This window comes from Vipera berus (assembly GCF_964194415.1).
Source record: "Vipera berus genome assembly, chromosome: 3".
NCBI classification, from domain to species: Eukaryota; Metazoa; Chordata; class Lepidosauria; order Squamata; family Viperidae; genus Vipera; species Vipera berus.
Window position 1 is genome coordinate 88,507,703 of NC_138204.1, and position 27,658 is coordinate 88,535,360.

The window sequence follows — 27,658 nt, forward strand, 5'->3', positions numbered from 1 at the left end:
AGGCAACCTTGGCTCTTTTATAACTCGGGGACTTTAACTCCTGAGCCCTTACTGTCCTTTACCCAAACCACAACTCATATTCATTGCTAGATTGTTCCAGACAGTCATTGCTATCCTGTTTTCCATATATTAGGTTGTATGTTCTGCCATGACAAATAATCAAATTTTAGGGTAATTGGTGAAGACTGTTCATAATATTCTTTCTTTCAGTTTAGTTTTGGTTGGGTTTCTAAGGCTCTCCAAGACATTTTATGATTTGTGTCTTAGGAAGCTGTGGAAATCCAGCCAATGATGGTTTAATCAGTTTATTCCACACTGTGATTAATCAAATTTTGAGTTAGCAGTGTGAATGCAACTTTCTGAAAACAGGAAATCCATTTGGCTGCATGTATGATGTAGCAGGCTTTGAGATACTGGATTAGAACATCGTTCATCCACTCCGAACCATGGCGATTTTAGGATTAGTCACAGTCTTTCACCCAACATGTTTTACAGAGTTATGGAGAAATTGGAGAAAGGAGTATACCATCTTGAGTTCCTGAAGGAAGCTTGATCTTTAGCGTTAATAGGCAAATATGAATGTACCAATATCATAAATCGAAGACCGTTGATCTCGTATGGGTCCTAAGTCAAGCAGTAGAATATTTTTCTTTTCTTTTCTATACAGTATGGCAAAGTGCTTCGGTACTGCAACCCCCAAGTTCTCTTTCTGTTCCTGTTAACTTTCGCAACAGCTAGCATCATGCAATGCTTTTTGCTCAGCACCTTTTTCTCCAAGGCTAATCTGGCAGCTGCCTGCAGTGGAGTCATCTATTTTACTCTCTACCTGCCCCACGTCCTCTGCTTCATTTGGCAGGATTGGCTGCCTCTTAAGATTAAGATCATGGTGGTAAGGATTTCTTTTCTTTCGCTAAGGCTTGCTCCCAATAGATCTGGTTTATAGATAACAAACCTGGAATTTTCATTGCTAACCGATGCGATTGTAAAGCGCAATGTCACATGACAGCAATTTGGCAGCCGTGGTTGCTGTGGTAACCTGAGGACCTTACATGATTATGACTTCCAACTGCGTCCTGGAGCTTCCCTATTGATTTGCTGATGGAAAGCTGACAGGAAATTTCAGAAATGACAGTTGTGGTCATGGCTTGCTGTGATGGCCTAATTGCGAGCTACGGGCTAAGTGCCTGGATTGTATGTAACCATGTGGCCATGAAGATGTTTTGATGACTGAAACTCTTAAGGACTTTTGTCAGTACTATTTGTTCAGTTCTGCTGTAACTTTGAACGGTCACTAAAAAAATGGTCATAACCTTCCTGTAGTCAAGATAACTGGTTAGTAATAAACTCAGATTATTTGTCTCTTTCTTCCAGAGCTTCCTTTCACCTGTGGCATTCGGATTTGGTACAGAGTACTTATCACGCTATGAAGAACAAGGACTTGGATTACAGTGGAATAATATCCAAAGTAGCCCACTGGAAGGAGATAAATACAGTTTCTTGTTGTCTATGGAGATAATGATTTTTGATGGCTTTGTCTATGGATGGCTTGCTTGGTACTTGGATAATGTCTTCCCAGGTATGGCCATCAGTGTGGTCTATTGTATGCATTTTTTTCTGCTCAAGGGTAAAAACCTATCTCTGCCGCTCTAATACAACGGAGAACCAACAAGACTAAATATCTCATGTCTCAGAATTTGTCTAATCAAATACAATGAAGGCAAATGCAAACTTATCTGACAGATATCAGCTTATTCAATAGGCTTCTCCTTATTTTCCTTCTTTCCTCTAGTCACCCTTTGCTCTCAGATTCTGTCAGGAATGTTTCTAACATGGTTTGGCTATTTTCAGTAGGGTTCTCTAGAAGGGCTAAATATATGTAGAATCATATAAATGTCATAGTTCACATTTTCAAAGGTGAAATTATTGTGACATTTCAGGTTCAGTCAGAGCCTTAAATCCTAACTTCTGTTCATGGGAAAAGGTTTGCCTGTCTTTCCTTTTAAATGCAGATTTTCCCCCCTCTTGTGAAAAGCTGCTTCAGAGAGTGAGGGCCCTTGAGAACAATATAGCTTCTTCAAGGGTGTCAAACTGATGGCCTGTGGGCCAGATGCGCTACGTGCAGGCCACGCCCACCCTGGCTACGCAAAGGCAAAAAACATTGCGATCCATCATGATACATCAGGTGACGTGATCAAATTTGACACCCGTGATATAGGATATGGCATTGAAGATCAAAACAGGAAGTAGGATTCTGTCCTCCTCTCCCCCCCTCCCCTAATTTATTTATTTATTATTTATTTATTAATTCGGGAGAAGGGCGGTATACAAATTTAATTAAATAAATAAAATAAATAAATATACCGCCCTACTCCCAAAGGACTCAGGGCAGTTTACAAGGCAAAATTTAAAAACAATACAATATAAAATTAAAATTAAATTAAATTAAGTCTAGCCGCAAAAATTAAAATCACAATTTAAAAACATTAAACCCCTCAGTCCAGACCAGATAGCTCAAAGAGCCAGGTTTTTAGGTCCCAGCAAAATGAACGAAGGTCGGGGGCAGTCCGGAGTTCCGTTGGCAGTTGATTCCATAGGGCAGGCGCGCCCACAGAGAACGCCCTCCCCCTGGGACTGACATCTTTGAATCTAATTCATTATGCTTATGCTGTATTTTGGGATAAAAGATCTGTGTTATACACTTGCAGATATGATACTAATTGAAATGTTTAATCTCATATTGGCAAATGCTAGGGTTTATAGTTTGTGTTAGCAACAAGCAGTTCATCAAGATTTTTATAACATTATATTGCAAAATATCTTGGTCTCTGATGTTATGGTAAAACCTTATCTAAATCTCATGTCCTCTGTACTGTATGTATTGGATTATAATTTCCACTAATCTTAGGCAGCACGGACAATCCAGTACATGCGAGAAAGTTGTAATACAATGGCCTTTGAACCACTTGACAAAACACATGGGCCTAGAAGTGCAAGGCAGCCATTTCTACATTGCCCAATTAGACAAAAGTTTGATTATCTTGTCTTCCAGAAGATGAAGAACCTTTCAAAATAGATTCATTTGTGTGAAATGAATCTTGCTTCTCTTTTATCAGTAGTTACTGACAAAAAGAGAAATATCTCCTACATTTGGTGGGTTTGACCTGCACTTTCAATTTAAAGAACCTATGTAAGCCTCACAGTAGACTTCTTAAAAACCATTAATTGCATTGGCAATTAAACAAAGTTTAGTTGGCAAGCTACCACCTCTCAAAAAGAGGATTATAATACAATGTAGGAGATTCCTTGGAACATTAATACAGGAATGAACCAAAGGAACAGGGACTGACCAAAAAAGAATGGTGGCTAGACAATTTGAAGCCCCTATGGGAAGTAATGAGGTCCTTTTGAGGTGTGGTTGTGATCTCTCTCCTGATAATTATTCTTTTCATGTTGTGCAAAAGAGCATATGAGTAGCTGCAGGGATCACTCTTATATTAGCCAATATACTTATATATACTTTATTTACTTATTCAGCTTGTATCTTGTCTTTCTATTTAAGTCAATGCTTAAAGATGTCTCTTTGAAGAACAGAAATTTGGATTTCCCCATAGTTAAAGAAACTTGTCTGGTCACATATTATTCCAGTTGTAGAGCCAAAACAAAGACCCACAAAAGATCTTATCTGTAGAATGAAAGCTCACACCTTCGCATTCACTTTCAGCTTAGGCAGTTTTCCAAGACCAGCATTGGGTGGTTTCTGAATCACAAGTAAAAAAGAAAAAAAAAGTGTTTCTTTTTTTTAAAAAAAACTGCAGTCTGTCACAGCTGAAGAAACTCTTGTTTGTCTTTGTGGTAGAGGCTTTTCTTTTGCTTCAAAGAGCCGTAAAGAGAATGTTCTTCTGTAGAGATATTGAAGAAGATCACCATTACCAGATATAAGCTTCAGTAACTTAAAGTGCTATCCTGAAAGAAGAGGTGACTCAAGTTTCATGCACCCCTGAATTAAAATTTGAAGTTAGAAAAGTTTCTCTATCCTGATTCCCCACAGGTCCCCTAAACTCCAAATAACTTCCTTCCTTCCCTAAAGAAGAAAAAATGTTAGGATGTATTAAAATTAATGCATTAGTTTATTTACCCATAAATATCCATGATGTTTTGCCACAATTATTATAGCTACCCCATGGAATCTGTTCCAATTAAAGCACTCTCTGCTTCTGACTTCTTCCAACTGTATCTTACTGATGTGAGTAGTACAGATAGTCATTAACTTGCAACAGTTTGTTTAGTGACCATTTGAAGTTGCAACGACACTCAAAAAAGGGACTTATGATCGTTTTTCACACTTACAACCATTGTCGCATGGTCAGGCAATCAAAATTCAGGCATTTGGCAACTGAATTATGATGGTTGTAGTGTCCTGGGGTCATGTGATCACCTTTTGCAACCTTCTGACAAGCAAGTCAATGGAGAAGGCAGATTTATGTAAGAGTCATGTTAGTAAATTAACAACGGGGGCAAGAAAGGTCATAAAACAGGGCAAAATTAACAACGGAAATCAGCAACAGAAATTTTGGGCTCAATTGTGGTTGTAAGATAAGGACTCCCCGCACTGGCTGAAGAATTACAAATTCATGATATCTAAAGCAGGGGTCCCCAACCCCCGGTCCATGGACTGGTACCAGGCTGCGGCACGCCAGCAACTGGTCCGCACAAACAAGCAAAGCCCCATCCATGAGAGGCAGGCAGCACACAAAACCACGCCCCCTCTGGTCCGTGGAAAAACCTCTCTCCATGGAAGTGGTTCCTGGTGCCCAAAAGGTTGGGGACCTCTGATCTAAAGGACATCAGGAGGCAAAAACTAATAAAGTGAACTGGGAAGTCCTTATTCCACAGTTTGCCTTAGGGTTTCTGGAATTTAGATCCTATTTATTAAAGACTGCATAGGTCTCATTTTTAATTAGAGTATACATTTCAGAAATAAATATAATGTTGAACCACATTTAAATGCATGTATTCTTCTCTTCTTCTTATGGGGAAAAAAAGCACCCCTCGGGGTCTGCAGTTGGTCTTGGGTTCTGGGAGTACTTTGGGAATGGGAATGTTTTGTTGAAAGTTGTAATGTGAGCACTGTTTGATGCTAACGACACATCAAATAATTATTTAACTGTATGATTTGCATTGCTGAGTTCTCCCTAGAGCAAAATGGAAAGAAGCTTCTGCAACCAACCAACCAACCTGTTTTTATTTCAGGAGACTATGGAATTCCTCGGTCGTGGAATTTCCCTTTGCAGCGATCTTATTGGTTTGGGAAGAGTGAGGAAGCAACAACTGCCAATGGTGAGTTATGCGGAAAACTGATGTTCAGAAATATTTTGAGCCACTGACTCATTAAGAAGTGAATGCACACTTGCCTTCATTTCTGGAAGTCATAAAAAAGATTAGATGCAGGCATGTAGTGGGAACATTTGCAGGTGGCTTTGAACTCTTGAGTGGCTGCTGGATAATGAGTCAGTCTTCTGTCTCAAATCTTTCTAAATTCTGCTGAAATAAACAAGGAGCCTGCAAATCACGCTTTTCCTTTTGATTTGTCTGGAAATAGTTGACCATTATGGACTGTTGTGACAAATGCTGAATTAGTGAGCATGACTTAGATCTTAATTCGACTGGTACCAGGCTAGCCAGAAACAGAAATTTTAGCATCTTAAGAACCTTCTGACATTTTCCCCCCACACCTCAGAGATGAACCAAAATTTCCACACATTTTCAACATAGGAGCTACATTAGCTCAACTGACAGGTTGGCTATTTGTAGTTCATGTCTTGGCATTAAGCCTAGTACTGAAAACATAAGTAATGCTCATTTTGAGCTGTATGGCAGTTTTTAAAATCTATTTCAAATTAGATGCCGCTTGACTTCAGCTTGAACCTGCACACCTTATAACATGAACACAATATAACAAATATGCAATCACAAGTAGAACATAAAACATACATGGGAAGATCTACTGTCACTATGTTTTCAACAACTATCATGAAATTGAGTTTTGTATAAGTTACCTACAACAACTTCTACTAATTCTACTACTACTATTATAGAAGAGAGTGAGGCCACCTGAAACAAAAACAACCAAACACAATTCAGGGTGGAGAGTCTAATCTAACCTCACACTACATTTTCTCCCAGGATTTTTTTTAAAGCCAGGTTTTAATGGCTTTCCTAAAACACGACAAGGTGGGGACAAAGAGTAGGCTTGCAACAAAGGGCTGTGCTGAAAGCAGCTTCAAAGGTTAGGCATTTCCTACATGGAGCTGCATAAAAACAATTTGTAAATAAGACCTTTCTGGATTTGTTAGCAGCAAAAGGTAATATGTGACAGTGGTGGCGAACCTATGGCACGCGTGCCAGAGGCGGCACTCAGAGACCTCTCTGTGGGCATGCGTACCATGCCCTGGAGATGGCAACTGTCCCTCTTCAACCAGCACCTGCTAACTCACTGAGGTACCACGTGGCCGGATGCATCCCGGCATGTCTGGTTTCCCTCCATCCTATCCCTCCTGGCCTCCTCACATGTTCTCCTTCTCCCGGGCATGACCCACTGCATCGCCTCCTCAGATGTCGGCCATCAATCCAGCTCAGAGGTGGCTTCTTTGAACTGCTGGTCGAGAAGCCGGCAGGCTGTGGCTACTGATGGACACCATCGGCCCCCATGCGCTCGCTGGCCTCTGTATGTGGGGGCTGATGGTATCAGGCAGCAGCCGCCCCAGCCCTTGCCTTGCCCCATGGCAATAGCACCCCTGTCCTGCCTTGCCTCACCCTGCAGGATGAACCTCCTGCCTACCGCCCCACCTCCCAGGGACCCTGTGGATCTCCCTCAACCCTGCCCACCCCCCACCCCCACAGGTGTCTCTTCCCACAAGCAACATTGAGATGACCACGCCCACCTTGGCCACACCCACCCAATCTGCCATGACCATCACAGCCACGCCCACCCACTAAGCCATGCCCACCTGTCACTGGGCGATAAATAAGTGGGTTTTGGGTTGCAGTTTGGCCACTCGGTCTCTAAAAGGTTCGCCACCACTGGTATGTGACATTCTGCCTACAATTTTTCATCCTGTGCAGAAATGATCTTTGGATAGGATATCATATTTTTTTTAAAGCCCCAATAAAAATGTTTCATTTAAAAAGAAATAAAAATCCACGTGGGTAATATTATTAAGATCAAATAATTATTTTGTGCCATTTTAGTTAATAATAAAAGACCTGACATAGAAAGGGAAAAGAAGAAGAGAAAGAAAAAAAATATGAAGTTAAGAATATGATCAGTTAAGGACTACTGCGCCTGAACTGTAGCAGCAGTTTAGGGTTTTCTATCTATCTTTGCTTCCATTTAGTAACCATCCACATTTCTGCAGCACAGTTACCCTAGTCCCGTTAAAGTTGCCATTCTTGTCAGGAATAGATGGGAGGACAGCTGTTCAGGTTAGATGGATGGTCTGGCTGCAAACTCCTTGACAGAGATGCAATCCAGCTATCTCTCCACCAAATAATCACAGTACTTTTTCAGTCCATTGAGATGTCCAAGAATAGCTCATTTACATCCCATGCATAAAACTCTGTTCCTGCTCTCAGTTAAACGTAACGAGTATATTTTTATTAAGAAAAATCTGACATTATTTCAGTGCCTGGAAAAATGCACAAGCATTTTGGGAGCTGCTGTATCACAGAACAGGTGAGACAATATTTGTTCTTCGTATGGCCATTCTGCTCATCACTCTTACGCTGTACTTCGGCAGACCCTCTGGGCTATTTGCATCCAATTCTTAGCAGATGAAAGATACTTCTAGACCAGCCGAGAGCTAATCCTCCCTGCAAACAGTGAAACCTCTTTCCTCAGTGTTTTCCCAGTCTTTATACACGTTAGGATCAGATAGAAAGAGGCAGCACTGTTTTTGTTGTGATTCAGCGTCAGCCTGTGGTACCAGCAGCTGAGTCTGATGATTCTGAAGAGGAGGAGGAGGAGGGGTTTGGAGAGCCTTTGGTGTCAGAGGGAGGCTCTGATGCACTGCAGGACTCTCAGCTTGGCCCTCCCGTCATGTTCCTCATCAGACTCAGCCATGTGAGCACGAGGTATTGGACGTAGATGATTCACAGCTGGATCTATTCAGGGACGCTAGGAGCAGGAGGCAATCCAGCAGAGCAGAACAGAGAAAGTCAATGAGGCAACTCGGTGAGAGGAGGAGAAGGCAATGAGAAGCCACGCCTTGGGACTGCTAATAAAAGGGGAAGGTGTGGGAGGTGCTGGTTGCTGAAGGCAACCGTTTGAAGATCTTCTGCTAGAGTCCTGGTCTGTTATTCCTGTTTAACTCTTGTTTGAACTTTTGGTTTCTTTGTAAATAAATTTGGTTGGGTTTTTTTCCAGCCTGTTGACTATAAAAAGGTCCCTGACATTCAAACAGGGCCGGTCATAGGCTGGAACAGAACAGTTTTTCCTTTTCAAAGGAATTTTTATTTTATTGCATTCTCACCTGATTGTTTTCCTACCAAACATATACTGGACATGCAAGAATGACAAAAGCAGTGGATATTCTCTTCAGATCTCAACCCTGCCAAGTTTTTCTAACCTTTTAAAATGATATTTCCATAATGAGGATTTGGTGTTGCTTCAGCATCCCAAGCAGCTAGCTTTGCTTTTTATTATGTGCCTATTAAATATATATTGCCACGCTATAAATTACTGAAAATAATTTAGGCAAGACCCTTTGAGACATTGATGAAGTAATGTTATTTCTTAGCTAATTACTTAGAAGCGTTGCTGGGGTTTTTTTACTCTCTTTATGATTGGCACTACAAGGTGGACTAAAAACATAGTTAAAGTATCCTGCCCTTGAAAAGTGGTGGAAAACTCAGGTAGAACAAAATGTACTGTCTAGATCACAGGTCTGCAACCCGTGGCTCTGGAGCCGCATGCAGCTCTTTCAGCCGTCTCCTGCGGCTCCCGGTCCTCTGCCATGTGCAGTCCCCCCCCCCAAAAAAAAAGTGGGACTAAAAAGGTTCAAAGAATCAATTCAAATATGCAGGGTAGGTGCCTATCTCGCCTTGGCTCCACTCTTCAGTCAAACCCTGTTCTGCGCATGCGCACATGTACGCACATGCGCACATATTTTTTGTGGCTCCCAGTTTTTCCTTTTGTGAGGGAACCAGTTCCGAGTGGCTCTTTCACTGTTTCAGGTTGCTGACCCCTGGTCTAGATTGTTGGATGGTCTGGTCTTTAGATACCAATTATTGCTGATTCTCACTTTTATTTCCCACTCCCATTTCCTAGCATTAAAGAATATCTTCCTAAATATTAATCTGAGCATGGTTTACTTAATTCCACAGAAGTTAGTTTGGTATGTACAGTATCTCAGATAGAATCTTTTCTGTACTGGTAGGAAAGTCAGAAGGTTGTCACTAATCCCTGCTAAATTATAGGACTTGCACTGTACAGGTAGTCCTCAATTTACAACAGTTCATTTAGTGACGTTCAAAGTTACAACATCATTTAAAAAAAGTGACGTATGACTATTTTTCACAAGACCATTGCAGCCTCCCCATGGTCATGTAATCAAAATTCCGACGCTTGGCAACCGACTCATATTTATGACGGTTGCAGTGTCCCGGGATCATGTGATCATCTTTTGTGACCTTCTGAAAGCAAAGTCAATGGGGAAACCAGACTCACTTAACAATGGCGTTACTAAATTAACAATTTGCAATGATTCACTTAACAACTGTGGCAAGAAAGATCATAAATTGGGGCAGAACTCAACAAACGTCTCACCTAGCAACATAAATTTGGGGCTCAGTTGTGGTAAGTTGAGGACTATCTGTATCCTACCCCCAAAGGGATACCTGCTGAGGGATGCCATTAGTTTTCAGCGGTAGACTTTAAAGGAGATGCGACAAATAAATAAAATAAGGGCCTCAAGCGTGCAAGGTTTTAGTATGTTCAGTGGCGTAGCATGGGGGGTGCAGGGGGGGCCGGCCGCACCGGGCGCAACATCTGGGGGGGCGCGCTCGCACTCGCAGCTCTCTGCCCCTGCCTGGCTCACTCACTCTCTCTCACTGCAGTGCTGGCTGTGCGAATCCGATCCGAGCCGCCGGGTCGCCGCCCACTGTGGAGGGGGGGTGCCAGGCGTGCGGTGCGGTGCGGAGAGAGAGCGAGGGACTATCTGGGGGAGGGACAGTGCAGCGGCCGGGTGCTTGCCCCGGGTGCTGACAACCCACGCTACGCCACTGAGTATGTTTCATGCATGTTTTAGTTTTATTTGATTTTGTTTCTTTAAACTGTGTAATATGTTAAAGTCTTCTTAATTAAATGTAAAAACCAGTTGATTTTTATAACTATTATTGTTGTCTTAGTCCTTGGCTTTGGTTACCTTTAAATAACTTGATGCTTAATTAACCTGGGAAAAGATCCACAGAAAGAAGGCATGGCGAACATAAAGGCTGAAGATGAAGAGGTGAGAAAAAGCACGGCTGCTGAGACGGTCATGGGAGGAAACAAGACTGACAGCCTGAGGCAGGAGGATGGTGAAGAAAAGAAATGTAAACACAAAGGAAAAAAAGAGCGCAAGGAGCAGGGGAAACTTGAGACAACAGAGGCAAAAGACAAAGATCACATTCCTAGTAAGAAGAGAGAAAAGTGTAATAATCACAACTCAGTTTCTATTACATAAACTTTAATGTATTTCTTTGTTGCTAGTCCTTTTGTTATTCTCTGTGTTGTGTGAATAGCTGCAGGCAGTGATGGAAAAATAGAGGGGTGTTTTTTTTAAATAGCATGGTGGAAGGGTCAAATCAAGCACCAAAAAGATTATTACTCAATAGTTCATATTTGTTAGCAAGCCAAATTTAAAAAAAAAACAATTCTATGAGCACGAAAATATCTCTAGGCCATTTTGTATTGTGGAAAGAAACATATAATAAAGTTTTCCTTGTCTTGGCTACATCTGACGGGGTGGGGGAGTGCTTTTTTTCTTCACATGCTCATACTACTTATTTTTATCATTTTTTTTTAAAAAAAATACGTAGTATAAGCATGGGAAGAAGAAAGGACCACATTTTTGAAAATGATGATAGCTGGTTTGAAAATAAATTTTAGTAATAAAAGTCTGTAGGTTGTAAAACTGAGTCATTTCTTCCATTTAGTGGGTAGCTCAGCATTCATAGTCCTGCTTTAAATGTTCAAAAGATTATCTATTATTAGTAATTATTGTATTATTATTTTTGTTGTGCATTTATTGGATGTAGGCAATTGTGTCTAATGGGTAAATACTGCTGAATAAATAATCCAGTCTAAACATCTGGCTGATTATGCAAACAAAAATTTTATACACATATATATACACACACATACACACACACACACACACACATATATATATACATATATATGTACACACACACACATGTATGTATGTATGTATGTATGTATGTATGTATATATGCATCCCAGTCTAAACATCTGGTTTCCTGTGTTACCATCATAATAATTTAAATCTGTATGCAGCCTATATCAGTAGACATGGTTGGGGCCATGGGTATATTTCTACTTTAAATTGAAATTACAATTATAAACTTTAAGGTTTGTGTGCCCTTGCTTATGTGTTCTGATTTAGCTTGGTGACAAGATGGTCAATCCAACGCTTGACAAGCAAAGAAGAATCTCTTTGAAAGACTTGAAATAAACCAGATCCATTTTGGTTCATCAAGATCTCAGTTGTGATGATAGATAAACAATCTGCCCTGTCTGAAAGCAAAGATCATTTTACCTAATCTCCTCTTAGCACCTTCTTATCAATTCCAAAGGTCTTGCAAGTTCTGAAAATGCTACAGAAGCTGGCCTACTTTGCCCTTGGTATAAATATTTCATATTCTCCTTTTTCAACCTAGAGCTGTAAACAGTTTGTGCGATAAAGGAATTTCTGAAAATATTCAGTGAGATCTGAAAAAATATTGTCATTTAAATTTCTCTGACTTGCTTATCTGTTTATTTTCCTCTATTGAGACTGAAAAAAGCAGAATCCTAGAGAATTTTATTTATACACACATACACATTAAACTACATAGGATCTTATGTAGGTATACTATTAACGTATATTAAGTGATCGATACAGGTGACTGATAAAACTGAATAATTCTGTTGCATTTGCTCCATGCAATTTTGCTGAAATTTCAACGTTATTTATGATGCATTCAGCACAATACCTACTATTGGGACAAAGAGGGACTGGCAAAGTGCAATTTCATGCCAAACTAATACTTGTTTTAATTATTGTTGTTGCATTAGTCATGGTGATTAATCATCATAATGTAAGCCAAAACCAAGCAAATAACCTAGTAGCTTAATATGAGATTATGCATTGAGATATTAAATTATTTATGTTACAAATCTTGATTTAATTTGCCTTAATTATTTTGACAGATATTAAATATGTAGTATGCAATTATTTTAATACTAGTCCTTTAATTTTTTCTACAAGATAATCCATTTGCCTTTTGCACAGAGGGGTGATCACATGTCTGTTAGAAGAAACAGGACAGTGGATTGCATAAACATAGGTCTCATTTGAAAGCACCTGATTTGTCCTCTGATTTGAACTCATTTTGCAGTCCTAATTGCTAATTTGCCCCATAGTTCCTTCTCACATAAATGTAAATTCTATATCTGACGCTAGATTGAAATCCCTACTCTTTGTTCAAACTTTTTTTTTGGGGGGGGGGAAGGGTGCTGATGCTTTCCTCTGACATCTGGAAGTTTCTTTTGGACTGTGCTCCTCAACATCTAATGTCCATTCCTTGAAAAATAGATAATCCATCATTTTTGCTATTCTTTCTCTTTTAACTGCATTGTTATGAAACAATAGTATATATGCCATCCTCCATCATCCCCTGGACCATTCTATCCCCTTGGACCTTAACTTCAAATAGCTTTTTGTGTTATAAAAGTGCAAGAGTCAATGAAAGGGCTCAGCAGTAGAGTAGGACATCCTTAGATGTAGCATTTCTAGACTCTTCTGATGCTCATACAATCTTTACAAAAATTTGCTACAAATCATGAGGTAATTTGGATAACCAATTTACATCTTCACATATACCCAAGAAGATTATTTACTTTAAAGTCAGTTTTTTTGGCTCTGAATAAAATAAAATACTTCCCAGGGTGACATTCAAAAGAACACTTTTATGAGCTCAGCATTTGGACAGCCAAGATGAAGTGGGACAAAAGGCAAAGCATAGCCTTGGTCTACCCTGCTGAACAACAACGGTTTTCTCTCAGTAAGAAAAAAAGGAAAGTGTTATTTTAAACTACAGAGCTTTCACGCAGTCCCTTTTGTAGAAAGAAGAAAATCCATCTGGACAGATGTCTTGTTTTCATGCCAAGTTCTTAGATTGTTGCAGATCACCCCTGCTTTCTTCAAAGACTGATGCAGCATAGTGTCCCCTTTAAATTGCTCTATGAAGAGGCTATAGTTAAATGGCCCATTATTCATTTGCAATTGCTTAATCCAGTTCAAACTGGACATGTTTCTTTCTACATTGCTGCATAGCTTTATTTATGCATTGAGGTTTATTATTTAATTTATTTGCCGGCCATCTTGCTGTGAAGCAATTTCACGATATTGGGAAAAAACTCCAATGCCTAGTCACTCTTTATAACTTAACAACTGCGCTTTCATAATTTCTCTAATTGTGTCCATAAACCTGCTGACTGAGGCAACTTTGTTTTCCCTGTGATAGAGGCAATCCTGTTTTCCATATATTAGCTGTAGAAATTTGTTTGCATTGACAAAAGGAAAATTTCACTAAATGAAATTACCCTGTAATTTTCTAAAGATTGGCAATTAAGTAATATAGCCTCTTTTTTTAAATTCTGTGTGGAAACCAACCCATCATTTGTAATATTAATCCCACTTCTGAAGTTCTGAAGTTTTATCTAAAAGTACCTTCTAGTGATACACACACACACACACACACACACACACACACACACACACACACACACACATATATATATATATATATATATATATATATATATATATATATATATATATATATATATATATATATATATATAAATGCTGTTTTAGAATCTGTAATTCATTGTACTTAAGTAATGTGACCACTGCTGCTAATATACAACTCTTATAGTTGTATAAGAGTTGCAACCATGGAGCTCATCTCTCATTTTTAAAATAGATTTTTCTTTGTTTCAAGCAAATCCATATTTTGAAGTGGAGCCCTCTGGTTTAAAACCCGGTGTGAGCATCCAGAATTTGGTGAAAATCTATCCCAATTGTTCCAAGCCAGCAGTGGATGGAATGACTGTTACCTTCTACGAGAGCCAAATCACAGCTTTCCTTGGCCACAACGGTGCTGGAAAGACAACTGTTATGTAAGTCAGTCTGGCTTTCAGAAAAAAAGATTGACACGAAGTTAAGTTATTGGACTAGAATTGGAAGCTCCTCAGCTGTGAAAGCTAAGTAAGTGGCTTTTGCAAGCCACTTATCTTTCATCTGACTGTATTTTAGAGTGTTGTTGTTGGGGAAATTGGAGATCATTATTGTATGTATAATGTTTTGAACATAGGACAAAATAGGCAGGAATAATGGTAGACACATGTCAGATCAACAAATGATAATATTTGGGCATCTGATCTGCTGAACATACTGTTGGACCTGTCACAGCTTGGATGTTTAGGAAAGAAAGACCCTCAAGGTCCATTTATGGTGAAAGGTATACTGTACTAAAGCCAAGTGTTTACAGTGTAGGAAAAGCCAGATCTGAAGATTCCCATGTAAAGCCGATATTTTTCCCTTCTCCCAGGCCTTTCCCCTTGCTCATCTTGCTAGTGTCCAATAGTATTCAAATTAGTTATTTTGGTAACAGTTCTAAGTTTGATGCCTCTTTGATAGGCGTTTGCATTCCATTCCCATGCCTGTGTCTTGGATTGTTCAACTATTGTCTCTGGTTGGTGCGTATGGTTCCTATTATCCCCCCTCCATGTATCCTCCTTTTTCTCCTCCCCACATTTTATGGCAGGTTGCCATCAAAGCAAAGAGGGACCTTGACGGTCTTCTGTCTTTTCTCTTAAAATAAAGCTTGAAGGATATAAATGGACATTTTCATCTAGAAATAAATACTGGTCGCTTTGTAAAATTAATTGAAACAGATAGGATTCTTTGTATGTAAAATTTTGAACCCAACCTGGCCAGAGTAGTCAAAGAGACTTGGTGCCTGTTTGATATTGCAGCCTAATCACATTGCTTGATGATTAAAATTTTCAAATGTATTCCAGATTTGCATAGGCATAAAGATAGTTCATGCAGCTACATGGAATTTAGGTCCAGGAACAAATCTTTTCAATACAGATAGCACCTTTGTTCCTAGGAATAAGTTGATCCTGTTCTCCTGTCTCGAAACATTGTGAATTATGAAGTCAGTTTATCCACTTCAGCTACAATCTGAAGGAAGAGGGGAAAAAAGATTATTCTAAAATAGGCAAGGTCCTGGGAGAAGGAAATGCCTAATAAATATGAAAAAGAAGAAACAAAAGCAGATGTCTCTCTGGAAGAGCAACATTTTCCTGGGGTCAAGTCCTGTGCTCGAAGAAATGTATTTTGTCTGGAAAAGCTGAAAAAGCAATGAAATCACAATGTTGATATGGCCTTTGGGCCTATGAGAGTTCCAGGTGCATTGTTTCTCAGGAGTCTGGACAAACATTTTTTTGGCTTTAATTTCCCAATGCCGCTAGGTTTCTTCCTGAGGAATTTTGGTATACTGTGGCCAAGTCAACATTGCAAAAACTGGACATTGCAGCACAACTACATCTGTCAGTTTTCATAGGAACATAGAAATGAAAATAGGTCATCTAGTCTCTATCCTTGCTATTACAGTAGAGAAAAATCTGCCCGTGCAATGTCCTTAATAAGTAGCATCTGTCTTTGCTAATAGTTTACCATCTTCCAAGGTAGTCTGTGCTACTCTGAAAATTGCTCATTTCTTCCCAATGTCCTATCAAAATCCTGCCTTGTCATTTGAACCTGTTGCCTTAGATCAAAATCTTTTATGCAACATTGAATAAATCTTCCCCATCGTTGGTATGACAGCTCTTCAAAAATTTGAGGGTGACAAAGTAACTTTAAACATTCTTCTGGGATTCCAAAATAAGACTTGTAGTTGGAGACTTTGCTAAGCATCTACACAGCTAAGTACTCCTAGTCCCATGGAGAATTTAAGGTTGGAAAGCACTTAAAGAAATGAAAATGCTTAAAGAAGTGAAAAACATCGTAAAATGAGATGTTTAACCAGGTCTGTATTTGCTTGCCAGTTCTTCCAATTAATGCCAAGCCATTCCCTCTTTTTAAAGCCCAAGTCAGACTAATTCCCTAGTTCAACACAGGGACAATATTTTCTAAAAATACAGGGTGAAAAGAGAATATGTATTTTTATTTAAAAAACAAAAAAACTCATTACAAGTCCTTTAGTATTAACTGGTCTTTTTGCACATCCCATCTTGAACTTATTATATGGATATCATCTTCACCCAGTAGGAAGATGGCTTTGAAGATGGCCTTGCTTTCCAGGAGGGAGGGAGGGAGGGAGGGAGAGGGAGGAAGAGGGAAAGGGAGAAGGGGAGAGGGGAGGAGAGAGATGAAAAGTCTAATCAAAAACTTACTAATTCATCCACTTTTGTATTGTGTTCACTTGAATGTCTCCAGAGTTCTCAGGGAACTAGTTAATGGCATCTGTGGTCTCCAATTAATCTGAAATTAATGGTATATAATAGCTGTAATTTAATTGTTATTTGCAATTATTTTATTATTATCGTGTTTACTAATTATGAATCCAAAATTCTTTATTCAAGTATTTGGTTCCTTTTAGTGGTGTTTTTTTTTTGGCTAGGTCTATCATTACAGGTTTATTCCCACCTACAGCTGGAACAATATTGATTGATGGAATGGACATCCAAACACACATCGATTCCATCCAGCAGAGTTTAGGCATGTGCCCCCAAAACAACATCTTGTTCAATCAGTAAGTGCTAATAGAAATGTGTTTCAAAGTTCTCTAAGAAGCCTTGGTTTTGTCTAAAATGCTACAAGGTGCCATGATATAAGGGGCAGGTCAAAATCTGCAAGATAGCAGGCACAGGATAATGATAGGTGTTCTGCCCTTTTTATATATTTGTGAGACATTAGTTTACTTACAAAAGGTAAGGCTTGGACTGTGACACCATGCTACTGTGGTGCAGATTTTGATCCTCTCCCCCTCCCCCTGATGGATGCCCCTCAAGTTACTGTTTTTAAGAAATGATGCATCTTCATTTTTACTGCTTGCTTAGTTTACTGCTTGCTTAGAATAATAGAATAGAATAGAATAGAATAGAATAGAATAGAATAGAATAGAATAGAATAGAATAGAATAGAATAGAATAGAATAGAATAGAATGGAATGGAATGGAATGGAATGGAATGGAATGGAATGGAATGGAATGGAATGGAATAGAATAGAATAGAATAGAATAGAATAGAATAGAATAGAATAGAATAGAATAGAATAGAATAGAATAGAATTCTTTATTGGCCAAATGTTATTGGACACACAAGGAATTTGTCTCCGGTGCATAAGCTCTCAGTGTACATATAAAGAGCAAGTACTAGGTCATAGATCATGGATCATAGTTACAATTATTAATCATGTTACAAACAACAATTGATAATAATAATAATAATAATAATAATAATAATAATAATAATAATAATAATAATAATAATAATAATAATAATAATAATAATATTGGAAGGGACCTTGGAGGTCACCTAGTCCAACCCCCTGCTCAGGCAGGAAACCCTATAGTATAGGGTTTCCTGCCTGAGCAGGGGGTTGGACTAGATGACCTCCAAGGTCCCTTCCAACTGTCTAGACTCTAGACAGACCAAGACAGATGCTTTTCAGCCTATGAAAGGACTCTCCATAGCTGCAAAAGAGCTTTCCTATACTCTCAGATACCATTTCTAATGGATTGTGTTCTCTCCTCTTTCATAATTAATGAAGCCCCTCTCTTCCTCTCCTCTCCTCTACCTCCCTCATGCAATTAAAGCACTTGAAAAAATTTCTTCCAATTCTGCATGCCTATCTCTTTTGCCCCTGAAAAACCAGGGTTTGTACATTTTTGAAGAAATATGAAAAGCAACAAATGCAATATTCTTTGTTTCCTTTGGTCAATTAAATCTACCATGTTGTTTTTCTTCTTCCTTAGCCTTACTGTTGCAGAACACATTCAGTTCTATGCCCGGTTGAAAGGAAGAAGCAAAGCAGAGGCAAAACTGGAAATGGAAAAGATCCTGGAAGACATTGGCCTGCCGCAGAAAAGGAATGAAGAGGCTCAAAACCTGTCAGGTGTAGAAGTTGGAGAACCATAATTTGTCCAAATGGCTACAATAATCTGATCTTGCTCTGTATTAAGACTGTATTTCTATCTTTATTTTTGCAAGACTTTCTGAGCATTTTGTAAGAAAAAGGTTGAATACACATATTAAATAAGAAGTCAATTTCAGAGCAATGCTTTGTTTGTCCGATGGTAGAACCCAAACAAGAATCACATGGCATCTTGGAGTATAGCATACTTTCTCCGCTTTAAACTTTTATGCATATTAACCCATGTTATAAATGACCATCTTTGAGTTTCTACTAGACTTTGTAAAGGTGACTTAAATATTTGATGTGAATTCTCTTGTATGCTACCCAAAAGCAAACTATCCTCTATTAAAGTAGCCCTTTCTTGGATAAAAATGTATGTTTTAAATTTTTTCCCCCTATTTCCTTTATTTAGGTGGCATGCAACGGAAACTCTCTGTTGCCATTGCTTTTGTGGGTGAAGCAAAAGTAGTAGTTCTAGATGAGCCGACATCCGGAGTGGATCCATACTCCAGACGCTCTATTTGGGATCTCCTTCTGAAATACCGCTCAGGTAATTTTATTTTTTAAAAAAGTAACTCTGGCTTTAAAACAACTTTATATAGCACTATATAAATCATGAGTTATTTGATAACAGTTCGGGTGTGTACGTGTATTCTGTGTTGAGTGTATGTTGTGTATTCCACAGCAGCTGCACAAAAGCCCCTCTCCCTCTCTCCCTCCCTTCTTTTTTTTCTTTCTTTCTTTCTTTCTTTTTTTCTTTCTTTCTTTCTTTCTTTGTCTTTCTTTCATTTCTTTCTTTCTTTCATTCCTTCCTTCCTTTCTTCCTTCCTTCCTTCCTTCCTTCCTTTCCTTCCTTTCCTTCCTTTCTTTCTTTCTTTCTTTCTTTCTTTCTTTCTTTCTTTCTTTCTTTCTTTCTTTCTTTCTTTCATGACAAGATGACACACATTCTCCGCCAAAGGGGGAAGGTGGGAAAGAACACCTGTCTCTAAACATGCAACATTACACATTTTGTCTTGCTTTATTGGTTGACAAGCCTTTGTAGTCTAAAACCTAAGGCTGTTATGACATAACTAAAAGCAGCGAGCATATCCAACACACTTTCTCCTCTTATTTTCTCCACAACAGCAAACTGAGGTGGGTTGGGCTGAGGGACATCAAACTGACTCTCTCTCATTGTCTATGTACCAATAATTATATTTTCCTTCTGAAAATAGGATTCCCATTAAAATAAAAAAAAAGTAGCAGTCATAAAGTTCATGGACTTTATGGTGTTATGTCAATGCCCCTTCATCTTTCCAAATGCACTGAGTAACTCTCTGGGAGCCATTAGCTTGTTTATTGTGACTAAACATGACAAGATGACACACATTCTCCGACAAAGGGGGAAGGTGGGAAATAACACCTGTCTCTAACATGCAACTTTACATATTTTGTCTTGCTTTATTGGTTGACAAGCCTTTGTAGTCTAAAACTTAAGGCTGTTAAGATATAACTAATTATGTATGGGCAGTGTTTTGACAGATGCACTTGACCCTTTCCTCATTATTAACTGGGTACTCAGCCATGGGGGAAGCTATTATTTGGATGAATAAATTTAATGGATAATCATATTTCATTTAATAAAAGCAATGCTGGATTATTATGAAAAAGTAATAGACATGTTGAGCTGAAAAATGCCAGAAAAATATTAATTTCATTTCTTTCATTATGTCAATTACAATCTTTATTTTTATTTTTTTTATTTTATTTTAATCCCATTTATATCCCGCCCTTTTCCGAAGACTCAGGGCGGCTTACAATTTAAGCACAAACCAATGTGCTTAGCAATAGCCTTCATTCTATGTATATGCCTGCTTATTAGGGCTTTCGCCCCCCCAAGCGGCATTATTACAAAGTCAGCTTATTGCCCCCAACAATCTGGGTCCTCATTTTACCTACCTCGGAAGTATGGAAGGCTGAGTCAACCTTGAGCCTGGTGGGATGCGAACCTGCACTAATTGCAGGCAGCTGGTGTTACTTATAAAACTAGTATAAAGCTTCAGTTAATTTAATGAAGTTACTTCCCCTGTGAATTTTTGTGGTTTTATAGCAATTGTCTTTTTTTCCCCTGAACTGGGCATTTATTGCTTAGTTAATTATACTATCTACACTACGCATGTTTACTCATGAGTTAAGGGTACCTTTTGAGTAAGGTTTTCTGAAGTGATATGTTTCAAGAACCGAGGTGAAAAAATGCTGGGAGATCATGTTTATAATATTGATTTCTTTATTTGAGTTAATTGACTTATTAGTTAATAATTTAATTGTAGAACATGAAATGAATACAGGTAGTCCTTGACTTACAACTGTTCATTTAATGACCGTTCAAAGTTACAACATCACTGAAAAAGTGACTTATGACCATTTTTCACACTTACGGTTATTGCAGTATTCCCGTGGTCACATGATCAAAATTCTGACACTTGGCAACTGACAAGCAAAGTCAATGGGAAGCCAGATTCACTTAACAACCGTGTTACTAACTTAACTGCAGTGATTCATTTAACAACTGGGGCAAAATTCACTTAATAATGTCTCACTTAGCAACAGAAATTTTGGTCGTAAGTCAAGAACTACCTGTACAGCCTTATATGTATGATTGACTTTTTCAAAAAATTATAAAAGAAGTGGGGCTTTCCCTTGTTTTTTCTTCTTACATTTAATAAAAATTAAATTGGAATTTTTTTAAGTATGAGCAAATAAAGTTAGGAACTAGTAAAATCTGAAGTTCAAACCACAATGAAGACCTTGCTTTGCTTATCCAGAGAAATAGCTCTAACTTGAAAGCCTGTATTAGAAATCAGTCATATGACTTTTGTCAGATGATGTACAGTGGCTGTTTAGATCTTTGTATGATTGTGATAAGTCTGCCTTTTTTAGTTTATGAATGATAAATATTTTAAGTTCCCATTGACCTCTGCAAGCCAGAAACCTTTCCAGATCCAGCTGGAATGTTCAAATTCTTCCAGTAAATTTTTTCTGCTGTGTTTCAGGAGAAAATAATGTTGTTTCTCTTGATCTCTGTACAATCAAAATATTATAGGGTGTTTAAGCCACGGGAAAGCAATCCTAGGTAAAAATGGTTATAAAACTGGGTGCAGACATGTGATCACTTACCACTGTAATTCCAGGGTCAATTACAGTCCTAAGTCAATTGCCAACAATATGTTCTCAACATTTTGTGCCTTCTGGCACAAAAAGATTGCCCACTTCTAATGTAGATATTTGAAAAATGGGGAGATGTAAACATTGCGTATCCTTCTCTCTGCCTCATCCTCATCCTGACAGATTATCCGTGTTTGAAATAGCATGAAGTGGCCAGGATAAAGGGTTCCTGTGTGCACATCTGTACACTCCTCTGCATCAATCCCAGGTTTGAATGCCCGAAGGATGCTTGACAGATCTGTTGCTTCCTCTCAGGCAGAACCATCATACTGTCTACCCATCACATGGACGAGGCCGATATCCTTGGAGATCGCATTGCCATCGTTTCCCGAGGAAAGTTGCACTGCTCAGGATCACCTGTTTTCTTAAAGAACTCCTTTGGATCAGGCTTTTATCTCACCTTGGTTCGCAAGATGAAAAGTGTTGAAAATGGTCAAAAGAATGAAGTAAGTGGTTAGCACCGTTTTTGCACAAATGGTCTGCAAACAGCATTTGCCTCCACAGTGAATACAGATATTGTGAGTGACATCATAATTACATACATTCTATTCAGGGGAAGAATCAAGTGGCATTACTAAATAACCGCTCAGCTGGCCCTTAAATATCAGTTGTGCTACATTCTGTGCTATTTCCGTGGCAAAAATGAATGCGAAGCAAAAGAATGAAAGTGCCATAGAATATGTATTTATTCATATCCCACTGTTATTGTTTTTATAACTAATTCAGGTCATTGATGGAGGAATCTTGGCTGATAGTGGTTGGGTGGGGAGTGATAGCTAAAGAGTTACACTGAAGCTGTGGAGCTCAGGAAGGAATACACTTAAGTTGAAAGAGAAAGGAAGAGTAACAAAAGAAGTAGATAAGTCACATAAAAAGTAGGTTAGAGTGGGTAACAGAACTGGTAGATTGAAAGGACAAAGAATTAATTGCCCGTATAACTGTAGTATAATTAAAAACTAAATATGTTTGGATAACTGCAGGACCTTGTGTCTGGGTTTATATCTGAAGATGGGTCAAAAACTTCAATCACTCCAAAATTGTGCTGCACATGTTCTAACGGGGACTAGATAATCAGATGATGCAAGTATGTTTCCAGGCCCAGTTCAAAGTTCAAGAAATGAGGTGGATGGCTACTGAGTAAGGAGGCTTTCTGAGTTGTGGGATTCCACTTAAGAAGCTCCTTCCAGGAAGGCATGGTTGGTACCCATATTATCATTATTCCCGCTCCAAAGGCATTCCTCCCAGGCACTTCTATAGTTTCCTATTCAATTTCATTTTGATTGCCTTACAATAAGTACCTACTGTAGTTTTGGATATGGCGCAATAGTGCCCCCTAAAGCATCGGGGAAGTTGAATTAACAGAAAACTTCCAAAAAACGTTGCTTCCCTTTAATCCTATTAATAGCGTGGCATAACAAGTGGAATCTAGAGACGGAACCCATTATCATTCCATCAGGAGTCACTAGGAAGGTGGTTTATAGACACTAGCAAATCCTGATTTGCTAGGTAGGCTCATGAGTTCAGAGCAGGGTATTTTATGAGCAAAATGGCAATCTGTTCCCCCAAAAGCCTTGGTGGAGCAGTGGGCTAATGCCTCCTTAAGTAACACCAGCTGCCTGCAATTAGTGCAGGTTCGCGTCCCACCAGGCTCAAGGTTGACTCAGCCTTCCATCCTTCCGAGGTAGGTAAAATGAGGACCCAGATTGTTGGGGGCAATTAAGCTGACTTTGTAATAATGCCGCTTGGGGGTGTGTGTGAAAGCCCTAACAAGCAGGCATATACATAGAATGAAGGCTACTGCTAAGCTTGTAAGCCGCCCTGAGTCTTCGGAGAAGGGCGGGATATAAATGGAATTTTTTTTAAAAAAGGATGGCTTTTAATTATCCTCCATATTCTCTGAACTGAGGCGGGGGGGGGGGAAGAGGAAGAGGAAGTGGAAGGTAAATCTCTTGTGAACAGCCTGGATGTGTTGAAACTCAGTATCTTATTCAAGGATATGATAAATATCTAGTTCAGTTAGATTAGCCTGGTTGTATTTGATTGTTTTGAATTCTCATTGTGTGTCAGTAACCTTCCCTTGCTTTTCTTTGCATTCTCTTTCCCCTAATCAACCCCTTTTAATCTAAAGATTTGACTTTGTTGATTTCATCAGGGAAATTGACATTTTAAAAAACATCAACATTTAGATATAGCATGGTTCTATATCTAGGCCTTATGTTTCCGGACTGGACAATGTTTGCGCGTTCTGTATTTCTAAATTTTGGCAAAGGGATATAAAACATCCTTCCTTCCTATTTTCTTAAAGCTGATCTCAAGGAGAAGCCACCAGTAGTACTAGTCCTGCACTGTTTGCCTCTCAGCTACCAAACCCACCAGGGTTGTCCAACCTTGGCAATTTTAAGATTTGTGGACTTCAGTTCCCAGAATTGGGCTGGGGAATTCTGGAAATTGAAGTCCACAAGTCTTAAAGTTGCCAAAGTTGGGCACCCCTGCATTAGACTGTATATCATAAAAGGCTTAGTCCTAAACATCTCACCCCAAAACACCTAATCTAAACTAAAAGCAGCTGAGAAGGAGCTATTCATCTCCAGGATCATGACTGATAGTCTGATAGGCAGAAGTAGAGTCTTGTCAGTGACACCAATAATGAAACATTCCAAAAGGGGCAGCTCCACTTTTTTTTTTAGGTAATAATTGAAGAGATGTGTTGTTCACCAGGAATCTGTAGGATAACAGTTTACTCTAAGATCAGAGTGCCTTATAAATTACCTAGTGTGTAAGTTTTTAATTCCTTTTTTTTAAAAAAAAACTGGTTTAGTTTTTGTTGTTATTGTTTTTAAGAATAGTTTATTCCTTTATGAAGGTTATATATTCCTCTTTGGAACTTTAAATAAAATACCCCATTGCCAATATGTAGCAATTCCGTAGAAGTCAACTATAGGCAGTCTTCGAACTTACGACCTCAACTGGGATCAGAATTTCTGCTGCTAAGCAAGGCAGTTGTTCGGTGAGCCATGCCTGATTTTACAACCTTTTTTTTTGCCATGTCTGTTATGCGAATCATTGCAGTTGTTAAGTGAATCTGGCTTCCCTCATTGACTTAGTTTGTTGGAAATGGGATGCTGCAACTGTTGTAAATATATGTGGTTGCCAAACACCTGAGCCTGGATCACCTGATTCTGGGGATACTGCAGCAGTTGTAAATGTGAGGAATCAGATATAAGTCCCTTTTTTTCAGCACTGTTGTAATTTCGAAAAGTCATTAAATGAAAGGTTTTAAGATGAGGACTATCTGTAATAAATATATATTTATTAAAACTACTCTTATTATAAGTGAGGTGCCATTCTAGATCGGCAACCTCATGGGTCCTGAGCTGAGTCTTAGCTCACGCAGATACTGTATGTTTTCCCTAAGATTAAGGAAAAAGCTGGAAATGTTCCCACTGTGTGACTATATGTATTCTGTAATACGAACATACTGAAAAGACGGATAATATTGTCTTCTTTCAGACCTCCTGTAGCCTAGGATCCAAGTGTTCATGTTCCTGCTCCAGCTGCCATGCATTCGTGGACAAAGGGGGTACTGTTGAAGAGGAACTAGAGGGTAAGAACAGGGTTTGTGTCACATGTTCATTGCACAATGTTATAATATGGAACTGGCTTATTCACTTTCACAAACAATGGGTCTATCAGCGGTTATTCAGCATAATATGTAAATAGAGTTTCAGAGGACAAGATGTTTAGAAAAACCATTGGGGAGTGGCCGTGATAAAACTCTCCTTGGAGGCCTCTGGCATAAAAGGCTATTTGTGTTCAGCAGGATTCTTGTGCTTCTATTATACACACATTATGTCATTTTGGACTACTTTTTGTAATCCCAACATTATCACAATTCCAGCTTTTGAACAAATGACTCTTGATCAAGGACTTCTATAGTTATTGGAATGCGTACAATTGAAATCAATACGTTTATCTTCTGTTTTAGTTGTTATTAAATAAGAATGGTGATGATGCCTCCTCTGCCTTTTTCTTCAATTTGCCTTTTAATATATATATTTTTTCAAATAACATTTGTGAATACAAAGCATGTGTAAACTTTCATATAGATACATCTACCAAGGAGCTGCGATTTCAATGGAAAATCTGCAGCTCTCCCTCTGCTTTATGGTTTTAGGTTAATATGGCACTTGCAGAAATTATAAACCGTCATTCTTGACTCTATCTGAGAATGACAGTTTGATCTAGTGGTTAAGGCATCAGGCTAGAAAGCAGGAGATTCTGAGTTCTAGTCCTGCCTTAGCCATGAAAGCCAGTTGGGTGGCCCTCAATCACTCTGTCAGTCTTGCTCTCCTCACAGAGTTGTGGGGAAAAGAGGAGGAAAATGTGTTGGATATACTCGCTACTTTGAGTTATTTGTAAGTAAAATAAAGGCTGGATATTTTAAATACACAAACTAACAAGCAGATAAATACCAGATAGTATGATCCTTGAAATATAATTGACTGAGCCCCGAGGGTCATGGTGAATAGAATGAAAGTGGCTATTCTCTCTCAACTCCCTATAGCAGGGGTAGGCAACCTCGGCTCTTTTATGACTCATGGACTTCAACTCCCAGAATTCCTGAGTCTGCATAGCTGACTCAGGAATTCTGGGAGTTGAAGTCCATGAGTCATAAAAGAGCCAAGGTTGCCTACCCCTGTGCTAGATGAACCATACTATAAGAGACAATCATTTTAGATTTTAGATTTTTGTTCTATTGGAAGAAGAGGCAGTGTTATAAAAATGGGATATGATAGCTGACTCAGGAATTCTGGGAGTTGAAGTCCATGAGTCATAAAAGAGCCGAGGTTGCCTACCCCTGCCCTATAAGAAAGAATATATATAGCTCAGAACTGTGGAGACCTTGGTACTCTCTGAGCTTGGTTGTTTGCTTTCAGACATTTCATTACCCAACTAGATAACATCATCCATGTGAGTGAGTATGGGGGTCTGCTCCTTCTTTATACAGTCTGCAGAAACTTACCCTACCAGTTCTGAGGGGTGGAGGGGTTGCAATCGAGCAGGAAAAAAATACCCTAATCAAGAAACTACCAGAACTGGAAAGGCAAGCTACTGTAAATAAACAGATAGACCCAGTGGTGGGATTCAGCCAGTTCGTACCAGTTCAGTAGAACCGGTAGCTAATTTTTTGTTGCCCAGGCTCAGAATCGACTTCCGGGAGCAGCATCCACACAGAGAACCGGTTGTTCACATGTTTGAATCCCATCACTGGATAGACCCCACACTCACACTAACAAAGTTACTTGGATAACGACACATCTGCAAAGCAAGCAATCAAGTTCAGAAGACCACCAAGTTCTCTCACCTCCTTTTATAGATCTAATAATATACAACCGATCTATAAATAATTCACTTTATTTCCTCAACTAGGTAATGTGAATGAATTGAATGAAATTATCCACCATCATGTTCCAGAGGCACAGTTAATTGAAAGTATTGGTCAGGAACTTGTCTATCTTCTACCAAATAAGAATTTTAAAGAACGAGCCTATTCCAGTCTTTTCAGAGAATTGGAGGAAACCCTGGCTGATGTGGGACTCAGCAGTTTTGGGATCTCAGATACACCACTTGAAGAGGTTGGTAATCTTCAGATATTCAAGCACTTTACCTTGGTCCAGTCCTTGCTTTCCTATTTTGGATGAATGCCAGATGTTTGTGTTTTTGGAGAGGTAGAAATCATTTTTATAAGGCAGTTATTTTTTCCTGCATTGTAATAACAAATATTGCTATAGTAATAATAACTATTAAATTAGAACTATATGGTGGGAAGATAGGAGTTGTAATTTAACACATCTGAAGACACCAAACTAAAGATAACCAGGTTAAGGGGATAAGAGGGATAAAGATGTGATAGTTGGTATAATCATATGCTAACTTTATACTTTATACTATAGTTAGTATATTTCTTCCTATTACCCTATTT

At 38.8% G+C, this 27,658-nt stretch overlaps 1 protein-coding gene across 1 annotated transcript in view; it reads left to right on the top strand.

The window, feature by feature from the left end:
- ABCA4 (ATP binding cassette subfamily A member 4) overlaps positions 1-27,658 on the top strand; it is a gene marked incomplete at its 5' end in the record, with an annotated part of 118,639 nt that overhangs the window by 52,097 nt on the left and 38,884 nt on the right. Inside the window, 11 exons of the mRNA XM_081325514.1 lie at positions 668-889; positions 1,372-1,576; positions 5,251-5,337; positions 10,459-10,671; positions 14,266-14,443; positions 16,954-17,085; positions 18,311-18,450; positions 18,884-19,021; positions 21,931-22,121; positions 25,186-25,279; positions 27,106-27,311. Of these exons, the coding sequence (XP_081181640.1) occupies positions 668-889; positions 1,372-1,576; positions 5,251-5,337; positions 10,459-10,671; positions 14,266-14,443; positions 16,954-17,085; positions 18,311-18,450; positions 18,884-19,021; positions 21,931-22,121; positions 25,186-25,279; positions 27,106-27,311 (1,806 nt within the window). The remainder of the gene's footprint in view (positions 1-667; positions 890-1,371; positions 1,577-5,250; positions 5,338-10,458; positions 10,672-14,265; positions 14,444-16,953; positions 17,086-18,310; positions 18,451-18,883; positions 19,022-21,930; positions 22,122-25,185; positions 25,280-27,105; positions 27,312-27,658) is intronic.